This window comes from Salmo salar, chromosome ssa09 (genome assembly GCF_905237065.1).
Source record: "Salmo salar chromosome ssa09, Ssal_v3.1, whole genome shotgun sequence".
Classification (NCBI taxonomy): Eukaryota; Metazoa; Chordata; class Actinopteri; order Salmoniformes; family Salmonidae; genus Salmo; species Salmo salar.
In genome coordinates, this window is record NC_059450.1 from 132,784,806 (window position 1) to 132,802,394 (window position 17,589).

The window sequence follows — 17,589 nt, forward strand, 5'->3', positions numbered from 1 at the left end:
CAGGTAGTGCAGCTCATCCAGGATGGCACATCATGCGAGCTGTGGCAAGAAGGTTTGCTGTGTCTGTCAGCGTAGTGTCCAGAGCATGGCGGCGCTACCAGGAGACAGGCCAGTACATCAGGAGACGTGGAGGAGGCCGTAGGAGGGCAACAACCCAGCAGCAGGACCGCTACCTCCGCCTTTGTGCAAGGAGGAGCAGGAGGAGCACTGCCAGAGCCCTGCAAAATGACCTCCAGCAGGCCACAAATGTGCATGTGTCTGCTCAAACGGTCAGAAACAGACTTCACGAGGGTGGTATGAGGGTCCGACGTCCACAGGTGGGGGTTGTGCTTACAGCCCAACACCGTGGAGGATGTTTGGCATTTGCCAGAGAACACCAAGATTGGCAAATTCGCCACTGGCGCCCTGTGCTCTTCACAGATGAAAGCAGGTTCACACTGAGCATGTGACAGACGTGACAGAGTCTGGAGACGCCATGGAGAACGTTCTGCTGCCTGCAACATCCTCCAGCATGACCGGTTTGGCGGTGGGTCAGTCATGGTGTGGGGTGGCATTTCTTTGGGGGGCCGCACAGCCCTCCATGTGCTCGCCAGAGGTAGCCTGACTGTCATTAGGTACCGAGATGAGATCCTCAGACCCCTTGTGAGACCATATGCTGGTGCGGTTGGCCCTGGGTTCCTCCTAATGCAAGACAATGCTAGACCTCATGTGGCTGGAGTGTGTCAGCAGTTCCTGCAAGAGGAAGGCATTGATGCTATGGACTGGCCCGCCCGTTCTCCAGACCTGAATCCAATTGAGCACATCTGGGACATCATGTCTCTCTCCATCCACCAACGCCACGTTGCACCACAGACTGTCCAGGAGTTGGCGGATGCTTTAGTCCAGGTCTGGGAGGAGATCCCTCAGGAGACCATCCGCCACCTCATCAGGAGCATGCCCAGGCGTTGTAGGGAGGTCATACAGGCACGTGGAGGCCACACACACTACTGAGCCTCATTTTGACTTGTTTTAAGGACATTACATCAAAGTTGGATCAGCCTGTAGTGTGGTTTTCCACTTTAATTTTGAGTGTGACTCCAAATCCAGACCTCCATGGGTTGATAAATTGGATTTCCATTGATTATTTTTCTGTGATTTTGTTGTCAGCACATTCAACTATGTAAAGAAAAAAGTATTTATCCTGTTAGGGCTAGGGGGCAGTATTGACACGGCTGGATAAAAAACATACCCGATTTAATCTGGTTACCACTCCTACCCAGTAACTAGAATATGCATATACTTATTACATATGGATAGAAAACACCCTACATTTTCTAAAACTGTTTGAATGGTGTCTGTGAGTATAACAGAACTCAAATGGCAGGTCAAAACCTGAGAGATTCCTTTACAGGAAGTGGCCTGTCTGACCATTTGTTGAACTTCTTTTCCATCTCTATCATTTACTAAGGATCTCTGCTCTAACGTGACACTTCCCACGTCGTCCATAGGCGCTCAGAGCCCGGGAAAAAACAGAATGTCGTCATTCCAGCCCCAGGCTGAAACACATTATCGCCTTTCTCAAGTGGCCGATCAAGGGACACGGGCTTATGCGCGTGACCCCGACCGCCCCGCCTTTGGGATTTTTTCCTCTGTTTGCCGAAAAGGAGATTCCCTGTCGGAATATTATCGCTTTTCTACGGAAAAGTGTCGTAAAAATTGATTTTAAACAGTGGTTGACATGCTTCGAAGTACGGTAATGGAATATTTAGAATTTTATTGTCACGAATTGCGCCATGCGCGTGACACTTCTTTACTATTTCGGATAGTGTCTGGAACGCATCGAACAAAACGCCGCTATTCGGATATAACGATGGATTATTTTGGACCAAACCAACATTTGTTATTGAAATAGCAGTCCTGGGTGTGCATTCTGACGAAGACAACAAAAGGTAATCAAACTTTTATAATAGTAAATATGATTATGGTGAGTGCTAAACTTGCCGGGTGTCTAAATAGCGAGCCCGTGAAGCCTGGGCTATGTACTTAGAATATTGCAAAATGTGCTTTCACCAAAAAGCTATTTTAAAATCGGACATATCGAGTGCATAGAGGAGGTCTGTATCTATAATTCTTAAAATAATTGTTATGCTTTTTGTGAACGTTTATCGTGAGTAATTTAGTAAAATGTTAGCGAATTCCCCGGAAGTTTGCGGGGGTATGCTAGTTCTGAACGTCACATGCTAATGTAAAAAGCTGGTTTTTGATATAAATATGAACTTGATTGAACAAAACATGCATGTATTGTATAACATAATGTCCTAGGGTTGTCATCTGATGAAGATCATCAAAGGTGAGTGCTGCATTTAGCTGTCTTCTGGGTTTTGGTGACATTATATGCTGGCTTGAAAAATGGTTGTCTGATTATTTCTGGCTTGGTACTCTGCTGACATAATCTAATGTTTTGCTTTCGTTGTAAAGCCTTTTTGAAATCGGACAGTGTGGTTAGATTAACGAGAGTCTTGTCTTTAAATGGCTGTAAAATAGTCATATGTTTGAGAAATTGAAGTAATAGGATTTTTAACGTTTTGAAAATCGCGCCACTGGATTACACTGGCTGTTACGTAGGTGGGACGAATTCGTCCCGCCTAGCCTAGAGAGGTTTTAATAAGATTATTTCTTTCATTCAGATCTAGGATGTGTTGTTTAAGTGTTCCCTTTATTTTTTTGAGCAGTGTATTTTCTGAACGTCACGCGCCGATGTAAAATGCTGTTTTTAGATATAAATATGAAGTTGATCGAACAAAAAATGCATGTATTGTGTAACATGATGTCCTAAGAGTGTCATCTGATTAAGATCGTCAAAGGTTAGTGCTGCATTTAGCTGTGTTTTGGGTATTTGTGATGCATGCTAGTTGCTTGGAAATGGCTGTGTGGTTATTTGTGTCTATGTACTCTCCTAACATAATCTAATGTTTTGCTTTCGCTGTAAAGCCTTTTGGAAATCGGACAACGTGGTTCGATTCAGGAGAAGTGTATCTATAAAATGGTGTAAAATAGTCCTATGTTTGAGAACTTTGAATTATGACATTTTGTGGTTTTAAATTTGGCGCTCTGATTTTTCACTGGCTGTTGAATAGTGTGGGACGATTTCATCCCACCTCCCCTAGAGAGGTTAAAGGCACAGTCAAGTTAGTGTATGTAAACTTCTGACCCACTGGAATTGTGATACAATGAATTATAAGTGAAATAATCTGTCTGTAAACAATTGTGGGAAAAATGACTGTGTCATGAACAAAGCAGATGTCCTAACCGACTGGCCAAAACAATAGTTTGTTAACAAGACATTTGTGAAGTGGTTGAAATGACTAACATAAGTGTATGTAAACTTCCGACTTCAACTGTATATATTTTTAATCCATTTTAGAATAAGGCTGTAACATAAAATGTGGAAAAAGTCAAGGGGTCTGAATACTTTCCGAATGCACTGCGTGTATGTGTGGTCTGTACTATAAGTTTCAGAGTGAGGCATGGCTGGTCTCTCCCTAGAGTGATATTTCTCTCATAGCACATCTCATCTCCTCCTGTAGGAAGATCAAGGTCACAGACAGATTTCTGTTCAGCAGCTACGCCCCAGTCACGAATCTAATGCATCACAGCTGCCACAGCTACAGTAGGTCAGCTATTATATAGTTGCAATGCACTGTGCTAGAGCTCCCATCAGCTCACACACGTCCCTTAGCATACATGTAATAGCTTGCTGGTCATGTTATGTTATACCACGCTGCGAACAAAGCGGTTCACTGAGACTCTCAACAGTAAAAGCAAAGATGGTTTAGTATGATGACATGTAGAAACTGCTTCCCCAATAGAAATCCCAGATCACGCTTGTAGGCGATGTCATGGCAACTGTAACGTAGACGCTGGGAGTCGAGAAGCAGGTGGTAAGTTTAATATAACAAAGAACATGGAACAATGCAAGGTTCATGTAATGATGGTTGCCAGGACCGGTGGTTAGTAATCCGGCTCCAGCTGCAGGACGATGCAGGTGCAGAGGGACGGCCCCAAGAACGAGTAGCAGGCCGGATGGCAAAGATGGAAATCAATCATCCAGAATGTCCTCCACCGTAACCCAACACCGCTCCTCTGGGCCGTACCCCTCCCAGTTCACTAGTTGCTGGAGCCGACCCCACGACGTCGGGAGTCCAGTAGGGATCTGACGGCATAGTCCAGGAGGGGGGCCGAGGCGTGCCGTGGGGGACAGCATCAACCAGGGGACCAGGAACCACCAGCCTGAGAAGGAAAACATGAAAAAGTGAGATCCTCCAGACCACTGCGGTGGTGGTCTGCCTGCTCCTTCTGACGGTGGACAGTGCGCTGGAGTCTCACATGAGTCTCGCTCCACACTTCTTCTGTGGGGCTGAACCAATTATCCACCGCACGAGTTTTGATCAAGCCCGAGGTCCACGGAGCCAGGGTAAGCTGAAAACCCAGAACACACTGGAACGAACGGAGTCAGCCCGGTGGAGGAGTGACTTAACGAATTCTGGGCGTACTCCGCCCATGGAAGGAATCGGGCCCACTCTCCCTGCCGGTCCTGGCAATGACTCCTCAGGAACCTCCCCAGCTCCTGGTTCATCCTCTCCACCTGCCCGTTAGAATGAGGCCTATACCTGGAAGTGGAGGCTGACCGTGACCCCGAGCTTCTCCATAAAGGCTCTCCATACTCTTGATGTGAATTGGGGGCCATGGTCAGAGACGATGTCCTCCGGAAGACCATAATGCCGGAAGACCTGATGGAATACTGCCTCAGCGACCTAGAGAGCAGTAGGAAGACCATAATGGATGAAGGGGATGAAACAACCTGAATTGGAAAATCTATCCACAACCACACAAGATGGCGCCGACAGAGATGTTCAGGTCCTTAGAAAACTATGCACTTATTTGTTTTTTTATTTATTATTTCTTACATTGTTAGCCCAGAAAATCTCAAGTGTTATTACATACAGCCGGGAAGAACTATAGGATATAAAAGCGATGTCAATTTACCATCATTACAACCAGGAATACGTCTTTCCCGAAGCGGATCCTTTGTTCGGATCTCCACCCTGGACATGCAATCTTATCCCAGAGGCCGACCCAAAACAACGCAGTCGCCGCAGGAGAGGCAGAGGGAGCGGCCTACTGGTCAGACTCAGAAGGCGAGTACACCATCCACCGCTTCCAAGCATATTACTCGCCAACATCCAATCTCTAGATAACAAGGTGGACGAAATTAGGGCACGAGTTGCCTTCCAGAGAGACATCAGAGAATGTTACAATCTCTGATTCACGGAAACATGGCTCACTCAGGATATGTTGTCAGAGTCGGTACAGCCACCCGGTTTCTTCACGCATCGCGCCGACAGAAACAAACATCTCTCTGGTAAGAAGGGTGGGGGTGTATGACTTATGATTAATGACTCATAGTGTAATCACAACAACATACAGGAACTGAAGTCCTTTTGTTCACCCGCCCTAGAATTCCTTACAATCAAATGCCGACCGCATTACCTTCCAAGAGAATTATTTTCGATTATAGTCACAGCCGTGTATAGCCCCAAACAGATCCCTCATCGGACCTGAAAGAATTTCACTGGACTCTATGTAAACTGGAAACCATACATCCTGTGGCTGCATTTATGTAGCTGGGGATTTTAACAAAGCTAACCTAAGAACCATACTTCCTAAATTCTATCAGCATATCGAATGTGCAACAAGAGCTGGTAGCTTTCTGGATCATTGCTGCTCGAATTTCCGCAATGCATACAAAGCCCTCCCCCGCCAAATCTGACCATGACTCCATTTTGCTGCTCCCAGCCTATAGACAGAAAACAAAACAGGAAACGCCCGTGCTCAGGTCAATAGAAAGCTGGTCTGACCAATCGGATTATAGAGACAAAGTAGTCGCAATTCAATGGCTCAAACACGAGACGTATGTGGCAGGGTCTACAGTCAATCACGGATTACAAAAAGAAAACCAGCCCCGTCGCTTTGCTCCCAGACAAATTAAACAATTTCTTTGTGCACTTTGAGGACAATACAGTGCCACTGACACAGCCTACTACCAAAGCCTGTGGGCTCTCCTTTTCCGTGGCCAATGTGAGTAAAACATTTAAACATTTTCAACCCTCGCAAGGCTGCCGGCCCAGACGGCATCCCTAGCCGCGTCCTCAGAGCATGCGCAGACCAGCTGGCTGGTGTGTTTAGGGACATATTCAACCAATCCCTATCCTAGTCTGTTGTCCCCACATGCATCAAGATGGCCACCATTATACCTGTTCCCAAGAAAGCTAAGGTTACTGAACTAAATGACTATCGCCCCATTGCACTCACTTCTGTCATCATGCAGTGCTTTGAGAGACTAGTCAAGGACCATATCATCTCCACCCTACCCGATTACGCTAGACCCACTCCAATTTGCTTACCGCCCCAATAGGTCCACTGACGACACAATCGCCATCACACTGCCCTATCCCATCTGGACAAGAGCAATACCTATGTAAGAACGCTGTTCATTGACTTCAGCTCAGCATTTAACCTGTCTGGGCTAGGGGGCAGTATTTTCACGGCCGGATAAAAAACGTACCCGATTTAAACTGGTTACTACTCTTTCCCAGAAACGAGAATATGCAAATTATTAGTAGATTTGGATAGAAAACACTCTGAAGTTTCTAAAACTGTTTGAATGGTGTCGGTGAGTATAACAGAACTCATATGGCAGGCAAAAACCTGAGAAAATTCCAAGCAGGAAGTGGCCTGTCTGCGAATTTGTAGTTCTCCCTTTGCTTCTCTATCGAAACTACAGTGCCCGTGGGGTTATATTGCACTTTCTAAGGCTTCCATTGGCTCTCTAAAGCATTCAGAAAGCGGATTGAGGCGTCTCCTGTCTCTGGGCAGATAACAGGAGCACAGTTTGTCAGTGGACTGCCTGGTGACTAAGAGATTGGAAATGCGCGTTCACCAGACCTCGCCATTTTTTCTCTTCTTTTTTGAATGAATACAGCATTGTCCGGTTGGAATATTATCGCTATTTTACGAGAAAAATACCATAAAAATGTATTTTAAACAGCGTTTGACATGCTTCTAAGTACGGTAATGGAACATTTTGAAATGTTTTGTCTCGAAATGCACTCGCGCGTTACCCTTTGGATAGTGACCTGAACGCACAAACAAAAGTAGGTATTTGCACATAACTATGGATTATTTGGAACAAAAACAACATTTGTTGTGGAAGTAGCAGTCCTGGGAGTGCATTCTGACGAAGAACAGCAAAGGTAATCCAATTTTTCTAGTACTAATTCTGAGTTTAGTGAGCCCCAAACTTGCCGGGTGTCAAATTAGCTAGCCGTGATGGCTGAGCTATGTACTCAGAATATTGCAAAATGTGTTTTCGCCGAAAAGCTATTTTAAAATCTGACATAGCGATTGCATAAAGGAGTTCTGTATCTATAATTCTTAAAATAATTGTTATGTATTTTGTCAACGTTTATCATGAGTAATTTAGTAAATTCACCGGAAGTTTTCGGTGGGAATACAATTTCTGAACATCACACGCCAATGTAAAAAGCTGTTTTTGGATATAAATATGAACTTGATTGAACAAAACATGCATGTATTGTATAACATAATGTCCTAGGAGTGTCATCTGATGAAGATCAAAGGTTAGTGCTGCATTTAGCTGTGTTTTGGGTTTTTGTGACATATATGCTTGCTTGAAAAATGGCTGTGTGGTTATTTGTGTCTATGTACTCTCCTAACATAATCTAATGTTTTGCTTTCGCTGTAAAGCCTTTTTGAAATCGGACAATGTGGTTAGATTAACGAGAGTCTTATCTTTCAAATGGTGTAAAATAGTTGTATGTTTGAAATATTGAAATTATAGCATTTGAGGTTTTTGTATTTCGCGCCACGCTCTTCCACTGGCTGTTGAATAGAGTGGGACGCTAACGTCCCACCTAGCCCATAGAGGTTAACACCATAGTACTCGCCAAACTCGTCATTAAGCTCGAGACCCTAGGTCTCAACTCCGCAACTAGGTCCTGGACTTTGACGGGCCGCCCCCAGGTGGTGAAGGTAGGAAACAACATCTCCACCCCGCTGATCCTCAACACTGGGGCCCCACAAGGGTGCGTTCTCAGCCCTCTCCTGTACTCCCTGTTCACCCATGACTGTGTGGCCATGCTCGCTTCCAACTCAATCATCAAGTTTGCAGACAACACTGCAGTGGTAGGCCTGATTACCAACAACGACGAGAGGCTACAGGGAGGAGGTGAGGGCCCTCGGAGTGTGGTGTCAGGAAAATAACCTCTCACTCAACATCAACAAAACAAAGGAGATGATCGTGGACTTCAGGAAACAGCAGAGGGAGCAACCCTGAACCGTAAAATTTGAAATGGTGGGGAGATCAGTGACAAAGTCAATGGATAGATGAGACCAGGAACACTGAGGCACGAGAAAAGTTTCCCTGCTGGAGCATGCCGGGGGGGGGATTTGGTTTGAGCACATACAGAACTGGAGTTGATGTAGCAAATAACGTCCTGCGCCAAGGTAGCCACCAATACTTCTCAGAGATAGATTGAGTAGTGCGATAAATACCTGGATGTCCAGCGACAACAGCTGTGTGCGCTCAGGTCAGCAGCAGATACCTTATCCCTGTGGGAACATAGATGGGCTCAGGAGGACAGGTAGTGGGTACGGGCTCCCTCTCCAGAGCCTGGTGAATGTCCACATCTACGTCCAAGATCACAGGGGCCACGACTCAAAAGGAAGGGATTATGGGTGCATTCTGGACTGGACCCTCTCCCAAATCGTAAAGACAGGACAGGGCATTGGCTTTGGTGTTCTTTAAACCTGGGCGATAGGTCAGCGTGGAGTCAAATCTCGTAAAGAAAAGGGCCCACGTTGCTTGGCGCAGATACAGCCTCCACGCTGTCTGTATGTACTCCAGGTTCCGATGGTCAGTGAGGATGACGAATGGGTCCTTGTCGCCCTCCAGCTAGTGTCTAATGCCAACTTCACCGCCAGGAGCTTTCGATCGCCAATATTGTAATTCCTGTCTGAAGGGGACAGTTTCATTAAGAGTAACCTTTTTGTAGATTACCTTGTCGTTGAGACAGGACAACCCCCACGCCCACCTATGAAGCGTCCACCTCCACCACAAAGGGTATTGTGGGATCTGGTCATTTGAGCAATGGGGCAGAGGTGAAACGTCCCTTCAGTAGGCGGAAGGCCTCATCAGATGCTGGACTCCACATCAACCTACGGGGACAACAATTGAGGTGAGAGGAATGGCAATGGAGATAAAGTTCCTGATGAAACGGCGGTAGAAGTTGGCAAACCCCAAAAACCATTGTAACCCCTTTATGGTAGTTGGGACTGGCCATGACCTCACAGCATCTACCTTCTTGACGTCCATCTTTGGTAGCCTAGGAAGGAGACAGCCTCCCGATGAAACTGGCACTTCTCATCCTTGACAAACAAACAGTTGGTTAGCCAGGAGGCGTTCCAGGACAACTTGGATGTGAGCGATGTGATCCTCCAAGGTAGCCGAGTAGACCTGGATGTTATCGATATACACGACAACCTGGCCTCCGAACATGTCCGGGAACACCTTGTTGACGAATGCCTGGAACACCGACAGAAAACTGTCTAAGTCAAATGGCATCCCCAAGTACTCGTAGTGACTAGACATCGTGCTAAAGGCTGCCTTCCATTCATCCCCCTCCCGGATGTGGATGAGATTGTATGCACCATTAGGTCCAATTTGGTAAAGAACCGGGCCCCGTGGAGCTGTTCGATGGCTGCCGGCACCAACGGGAGGGTAACGGTACTTGGTGGTGATCTCATTGACTCATCTGTAATCAATACATGGACGTAACCCTGCATCCTTCTTGGCCACGAAGAAGAAGCCTGCAGACGCAGGAGAAGTGGACGAACGGATGAAACCTTGTTGAGCGCCTCATGGATGTACTCCTCAATGGCCTTGGTTTCAGCCACCGACAGAGGGTAGATGCGTCTGCAAAGGGGCACAGAGCCTGCAAGCAGGTCGATGGCACAGTCCCAGGGGCGATGAGGGAGACAGGTGGCGCGGGTTTTGGAAAATACCTCCCGCAGGTCCTGGTATACCTCCGGGATGTTGGGCTGAAGGACAACCACATGACTCTCAACCAACGTGCAACCATAGGGGACAGGAAAGCAAGTCCTCCAGCTCGCTTTCCTCTCGCCTCTATCTCGTTGTCCTTTCTACCACAGTGTAACAGCCAGGGAGGGAGAGAAGCGATGAGTCCCGACGCTCCCGAAGTAGGTTATCCAGACGGATGGCTATCTTGAGGAGTGCGTCCAAGGAGAGGTTGTCGTCTCGACAGGCCAGTTCCGTCTGGACCTTCTCACATAGTCCTCTTCTGAATAGCGTATGAAGCGCCGGCTCATTCCATCCGCTGGATGCTGCTACTGTCCGGAAGGTGAGCGCGTACTCGGCAGCAGTCTGGTCCTCCTGCCGTCGTTGGAGTAGGCGCTCACTCCCCTCTCTGTACTGGATGATCGAAGATACCACTGAACAGAGCCATGAAGCCTCATACGAATCCAGACGGCCGTGGCCCTTTCCAACGCCCGCCCAGTCAGCAGAGAAATAACCGTGGCAACCTTGGACCTCTTGATGGTGGGGGCTCTCATCTGGTGCGCAAAATAGAGGGAGCACTGGAGTAGGATGCCACGGCATTTAGATGGGGTGCCGTCATATTAGCCGGGAAGGACAAATAGGCGTCTTTGACCTAGGTGGGTTACTGAATGGACTGGTGTGCTGGCTCGACTGGTGGTAGAGTATCCTCCGCTAGTTGAAGGCAACGCTTCTCGGGTATTTTCCGAGACGTTGAACACTGCAAAGAACCTCTTCCATAGCCGTCCCCAGTTGCACCAGCTGGTCGTAGTGTTGACGAAGTAGTTATCCCTGCTCGTCGACTGTCTGGGAGATGTTCTGATTTCCTGCAGCTTCCATTTTGTGAGGCTGTATTCTGTAAAGTAGACGCTGGGAGTTGAGAAGCAGGTGGTAAATTTAATACACCAAAAAAACGATACAATATAGGAGTAGCATACTGACATGAAACACAGAAATAATAATGCCTGGGGAAAAAACCTAAGGGAGTGCCAGATAAAGGGGAGGTAATGAGTGAGGTAATGGAGTCCAGGTGTGCCTCATGATGAAGCGCAGGTGCGCGTAATGATTGATGCTAGGTGCGTATAATGATTGATGCCAGGACCGGTGGTTAGTAAACCTGCGACGTCGAACGCCGGAGGGGAGAGGCGGGAGTAGACATGACCACGAGGTTGGCTAGCTAAACTCATGCGCATAAATATGTAAATCAGGTCTAACGGTCATCTCGCGACAAACTGCGCATGTGCATGCCGTCAAATTAAAAAGGCACTTTGATAAAAAAATTGTTTTTTTTTACAAAAATAAAAACGTGTCAGTATGTCACTTTCACTAGGTTGGAGTAATAACATGTCCAGCTACTAAGACTTTGGCTCAAATCTAGGTTGTGCCTTTAGACTGTGAAAAAATTAACAACTTAGGAAGAATTGTTTACTTTTCTAACTCCAAACCCCGGTCTGGTCTGCTGTGTCTACTTCCTATTCCTTCCCGTAAGTCTCGCAATGATGGGCCTCTGGGTTTAGAAACTGTGGTAAAAGCATCAGTGTGCGAATGAGTAGATGACTACTGCTCTCTGCTAGCAAGCCAACAAAATTACACAGGAATTATGCAGGCAATAAACAGCCACTTTCACAAATGAGTGAGTAACCACTTCCGCTTGACTGATTCTAATTATCACCACAGGCACAACAACAACAAAAAACTCTCAACCATCTGAAATCTGTGCTGACTGTAATGGCAATGAATCTTCAGTTAAAGTGTCAGCAAAAATTACCCTTAGGGCCATCCTAAAATGACCACCTGATGAGGCTATGGGATGATATCACAGGTGCAAGCTAAGCAAAGCAACATCTTAAACAATGAAATGTTCTCTTACATTCTCCAGTGATGCACATAACTGCTCTCTCCTGCCACCTCCTGGAAGTTGAAGCTGCCACAGTTCACGCTCTGTACTACAGTAGTACTGACTGGCTGTAGATGCTCCCACAGTAACGCTGTCTGCACAGAAAACCCCTATTTCTCTGGTTGATATCATCACTTTAATCCAAACTAGTACTGAGGATTACAGGTTTATCCTGAGCTGAGCGGATCAGAGGAATGAATGCTACTTAGTGGATTAACACACACACACACACAGACACACACACACACACACAGGATGAAAAATTCATAAACAGCATTTAAATATACTGATGTATTGGATTCCATGTTTCTGACGGCTGTATCACTTATCCAATTTTATTTACAAATTAAAGAGATACTTCGGGATTTTGGCAATGAGGCTCTTTATCTACTCCCCAGGGTCAGATGAACTAGTGGATACCATTTTTATGTCACTGTGTCTAGTATGAAGGAAGTTAGGTTTATTTTTGCAAGCCAATGCTTACTAGCGTTAGTGCAATGACTGGAAGTCTATGGGTATCTGCAAGCATGCCAAAATCCCAACGCATCCCTTTAAGTACATAATGAATGAGAACTTAAATTCCACCTGTACTTTTTCCAAATATGGGAAATTGGAATGGGGCTGGGGCAGGGACAGGATGACCTAAAATAATTAGAACAAACTGCTGATGCAATGGCTTGGTTCCATTAAGGGAATTAGGTATTTTGTGGAACAATTCACCATGATGTCCACTGAGCTACACATGAACTCGAGCCAAGGACACAATTACCAAACTACCAGCAACAAATGACTTCTGTTCTCCATAGAATGTATGAGTGTTCAGTTCTGGGCCGGGTCTCACCTGCACTGTGCCAAAGTCAACGGTCTCATAGTGGAAGTGGGCACACTCAGCCAGCCTGGGAAAATGACCTCTGGGGAACGTCAGCCTGTAATACAGCAGCATCACCTCATCAGTATTCTACTGGGTGATACACTGAGGTGCAGAGAGAGCGAAAGAGAGAGAAAAGAGAAGGAGAGAAAAGGGAGAGGAAGAAAAGAGGAGAGCGACAGAGCAGAGAGAGAAAGAGAGGAGAGAGAAAGAGGAGAGAGGAGAGAAAGGAGAAAGAGCGGAGAGAAAGAAGAAAGAGCGGAGAGAAAGAAGAAAGAGCGGAGAGAAAGAGCGCAGAGAGCAGAAAGAAAGAGAAGAGAAAGAACGGAGAGAGTGGAGGGAAAGAGGAGAGAAAGAAAGAGCGAAGAGAGAGCGGCGAGAGAAAGAACAGAAAGAGAAAAAGAGGAGAGAAGAAGAAAAAGAGAAGAAAGAAGAAAGAGAAGAGAAGGAGGAGAATGAGAGAAAGAGCAAAGAAAGAGAAAAAGAGCAAAGAAAGAGAGCGAGAAAGAAAGAGAGAAAGTAGAGAAGAGAAAGAAGAGAGAAGGAAAGGAGAAAAGGAGATAAAAAAGAGCAAAGAGCGCAAGAGAAGACAGAAAGAGCGGAGAGAAAGAAAGAGCAGAGAGAGGAGAGAAAGAACGAGAGCGAGAAAGAGGAGAGAAAGGGGAGAGAGAGAAGGAAAGAAGAAAAAGAGAAAGGAAAGAACGGAGAAAGAGGGGAGAAGAGAGAAAAGAGCAGAGAAAAAGGAGAGAAGGAGCGAGAGAGAAGGAGAGAGAAAGGAGAGAAAGAGCGAAAGGGATGAGAAAGATGAGAAAGAGAGGAGAGAAAGAGTGAAAGAAAAGAGAAAGATGAGAAAGAGGAGAGAGAGAAAGAGCGGAGAGCAAGAAAGAGCGAAAGAAGGAGAGAGAGAGAAGGAAAGAAGAGAAAGGAAGAAAGAAAGAAAGAAAGAAAAAAGAGAAAGAAAACGGAGAAAGAGGGGAGAAAGAGCAAAAGAGGAGAGCAAGAGGAGAGAAGGAGCAAGAGAGGAGAGAGGAGCGAGCGAAAGAGGAGAGAGCGAGCGAAAGAGAGAGCGAGTGAAGAGAGCGAGCGAAAGAGAAAGGGGGAAAGAGAAAGAGGAGAGAAGTAGAGAGAAAGAGGAGAGAAAGAGAAAGAGGAGAGAGAAAGGAGAGAGGAGAGAGAAAGGAGAGGAGAGAAAGAGAGAGGAGAGAAAGAGAGAGGAGAGAGAAAGGAGAGAGGAGAGAGAAAGGAGAGAGGAGAGAGAAAGGAGAGGAGAGAAAGAGAGAGGAGAGAAAGAGAGAGAAAGGAGAGGAGAGAAAGAGAGAAAGAGAGAGGAGAGAAAGAGAGAGAAAGGAGAGAGAGAGAAAGGAGAGAGCAGAGAAAGACGGCAGGAAACAAGAGAAGGGGGAGATAGTAACGTGAAAGAGAGAGAGTGGATAGAGAGAGTGAGATAGCAAGTTGACCAGTCAGTCTCTGCCCGGCCCATCAATTTACTGCCCTGGTTTAGAGGCCCATTTTACAGCCCATAATAGCCTGTTTCCGTGGGGACAGGAGCACCTACTTCTTCACGTTTTTGACCTTCATGCTGGCTGTGCTGACGCAGGAATGCAGGGTGGGCTCAGGCTCGGCAGGAAGCTCTGTGAGCTCATCATTCCGTACCTGCCAATCAACACACAATATCTGCCAATCAACACACACAAAACTCAACATTCCTGAAGTGTAAACCAATTACAAGATGGTCAAACCCATACTAGCAGTATCTATAAGACTACATAGTAGTAGAGTTAAGAGACTGCTATTCCCAGGTTACAGTGCTCTTATCAGACCTCATCTAGCAATACAAGACTGTACCATGGCAGTTGTGCTCCCTTGTGGGGACTTATCTGTTGGAGTAGTACTCTTGTATGGATCAGGCTGGTTCTTGTCTTCATCTGGTGTAATACACAGTGACATGGCCCTACACAGGCAGAGGGAGGGAAGGACCGACAGAGTCAGGAAGAATCCGAATCCATAAATACATTACATTTGACATACTTTAAAATAAATAAAAATGTCCATGGGTTCCACCAGAGGGAGCCAGCGAGAGAGACCGATGTATTCACATTATGTTTGGGGATCGAATCAAATCAAACTGTGGTATTTACATCCTTGTTATTCTGGTGGTAACAAATAACTGCACACAGTCTCAAATGGCTACTGACTGGTACAGAAAGCTCCAGAGAGGAGTATAGCCTAGCCTACATACAGTAAAACACATCCTGGGCCCACCAGGGATTGCCTCACAAAACCTGCAGCTGAAATCTGAGTCAGTGTGCTAGGCAGAGGAAGAAAAGTCTTTTCAGCCCAACTTTTCTCAGGTACAATGAAGAAGAGTGGATCCCTGAGATTTCTCCTTCCTTCCTGGGCTCAGACATGAGATCTGCTGATAAAGACAAGAACACTGGCACTGAAAGAATGAACTCGTCTCATCTGCTGGAGATCTGTGATTAAATTATCCTATCTAGGCCTGGTTGTTTTTCAGAATACTTACAGTAGATAGAGAAGATATCATGTGTGTCATCACAACCCTTTACAATGGGATGATATAGTATAGCCATCTCTAATGTCTTTAGAATTCCTCTCGCCATCACTCTCTTCCTCCCTGTCAATCTCTCACAAACACATAACACATGCCCGTACAATCACCCACACACACACCCTCAACATGTCTCCTTTGCATTTATGGGTGTGATATCTGCAGAGTCCTGGTCAGTTGACATAGAACTGGTTCTGTGTGGCGCGTGAGAGAGTAACTCACCCCTCAAGGACGTCACCACTTCCTGGTTTTCCCTGGGGTCCTGAGGCAGCATTCCCGATCACCGCGGCAACCCCACAGCCAGCCTCCATCATACTGCAACAGTCGAGAGAGATAGAGAGACTTAGCTGGGAAGCTGCCAGACATGAACCCACTCTTAGCTGCAGCTTGCTCTCTCTAGAATCACTTCACGCCTTTTAACAAATGAATGGTTAATGAGTCTACAGTAAGAAAGGCATTCAGTAAACAAGTAAATACCCACTTCTTACATACTAAAATTGTTTCATTCAAACAGGTAATATTGAAAAAAATATTTTTAAAACGATATGGAATCCATCCATACTGCAGGCGGAGTAAAGCACTGGGACTTGAATGACTGTGTTTGGAATGGTCCTGAAAGGCAGAAACAAACTCTTCATGAGGAGTGTTGTGAAGAGAGTGTTGTGACAGCCCCCATGAGGAGTGTTGTGACAGCACCCATGATCCATCATCCCTAATTCAGCTCTTTATATACAGTCAACAAATAAAAGGAATGCTCTGACAGAGCAAAACAAAACACCTCCACACAGCCTTCCAAATCTTTCCATAACTAGCCCTCATGAAAGGCAACGCTGGGAGCTGAACTAACATCTGGTGGGATATTTGGCAAACACTGTGCAGTGGTAACCAACCAACCCTGGTCCTGGAGTGCTGCAATATGTGCATTGTGCACTCAAAGTACCTCGGTTCTACACCTCAGCATTAAAACTCCCCAGCCAACCAATACTGAGGTAGTAAAGCAGGAGTTTTCCTCTTCTCCAATCAGAAGCTGTAATGATGACCATAGGAGACGTTTGGAGTAAGGAGTAGTAGCTAAATAGATACATCAGGCCAGCCATTACATTACAGGGTAGTATTTTCCCCAAGCAAGCAGGCAGAGGGAGGCAGCCCATTGGCCCATAGCCACAGAGTGGTGCTCACTGATGACAGAGTTCCACACAGCCCTCTGACTCAGCAATGTGACCAGCCAGAGACCCAGGCCAAACCAGACCCACTCCACACGCACAGATCTACTATATTCCACTGTACTCTCACTTCATCTTTCCAATGGCGGCTGTAGCCTTGCTATAGGATCTCCTATCAAATCAAATGTATTTATATAGCCCTTCTTACATCAGCTGATATCTCAAAGTGCTGTACAGAAACCCAGCCTAAAACCCCAAGCAATGCAGGTGTAGAAGCACGGTGGCTAGGAAAAACTCCCTAGAAAAGGCCAAAACCTAGGAAGAAACCTAGAGAGGAACCAGGCTATGAGGGGTGGCCAGTCCTCTGCTGGCTGTGCCGGGTGGAGATAACAGAACATGGCCAAACATTATGTGACAATTCTCTTCAAGGTTAGGAGAGTTCGTACACAAATTAAGCGGGAGACCGACACAAAATCACACCAGAGAGAGTTATTTCCAACAGGGCAGCACCTGAATGTTTGTTTCTCCAGCCTGGACCGTTCTGGGCTGCAGGCGTATTCGAGGATAGCAGGGTTCGGTACACAAATCAGGTTCTCGATAGATCGCTCATATACGTGGGTCGGCCCCACCTTGCAAGCGTTCCCCTTGCTTCTGTGGATTGAAGTTTCTCTCTCTTTGGGTCAGACATTTTGTGCTTTGTAGTTCCTTATCTGGCCAACCCTTAATGAGAGGGCAGAGCCCGTTTATTAGTTCTGCCCTCACATATCTGCCATGTATTACTCGGCCCCCTTCTTTGCCACAATTATTACAACAAATATCTATCTAATGAGAGAGGATAGCATGATGACACACAAAAAAACTATCAACAATTTATGTGAAGTCCCAAAGCTGTCCTGAATCTCTCCAGGGATAGGCTACATG

At 46.2% G+C, this 17,589-nt stretch overlaps 1 protein-coding gene across 2 annotated transcripts in view; it reads right to left on the minus strand.

The window, feature by feature from the left end:
* LOC106613022 (rho GTPase-activating protein 32) overlaps nt 1-17,589 on the minus strand; it is a 47,073-nt gene that overhangs the window by 18,441 nt on the left and 11,043 nt on the right. For both annotated transcript variants that reach the window (XM_014214853.2, XM_014214852.2), the window contains exons 2-5: nt 15,728-15,820; nt 14,782-14,887; nt 14,492-14,589; nt 12,910-12,994 (exon numbers count right to left, since the gene is read on the minus strand). In XM_014214853.2, the coding sequence (XP_014070328.2) occupies nt 12,910-12,994; nt 14,492-14,589; nt 14,782-14,887; nt 15,728-15,819 (381 nt within the window). In that variant the 5' untranslated portion in view covers nt 15,820. The remainder of the gene's footprint in view (nt 1-12,909; nt 12,995-14,491; nt 14,590-14,781; nt 14,888-15,727; nt 15,821-17,589) is intronic.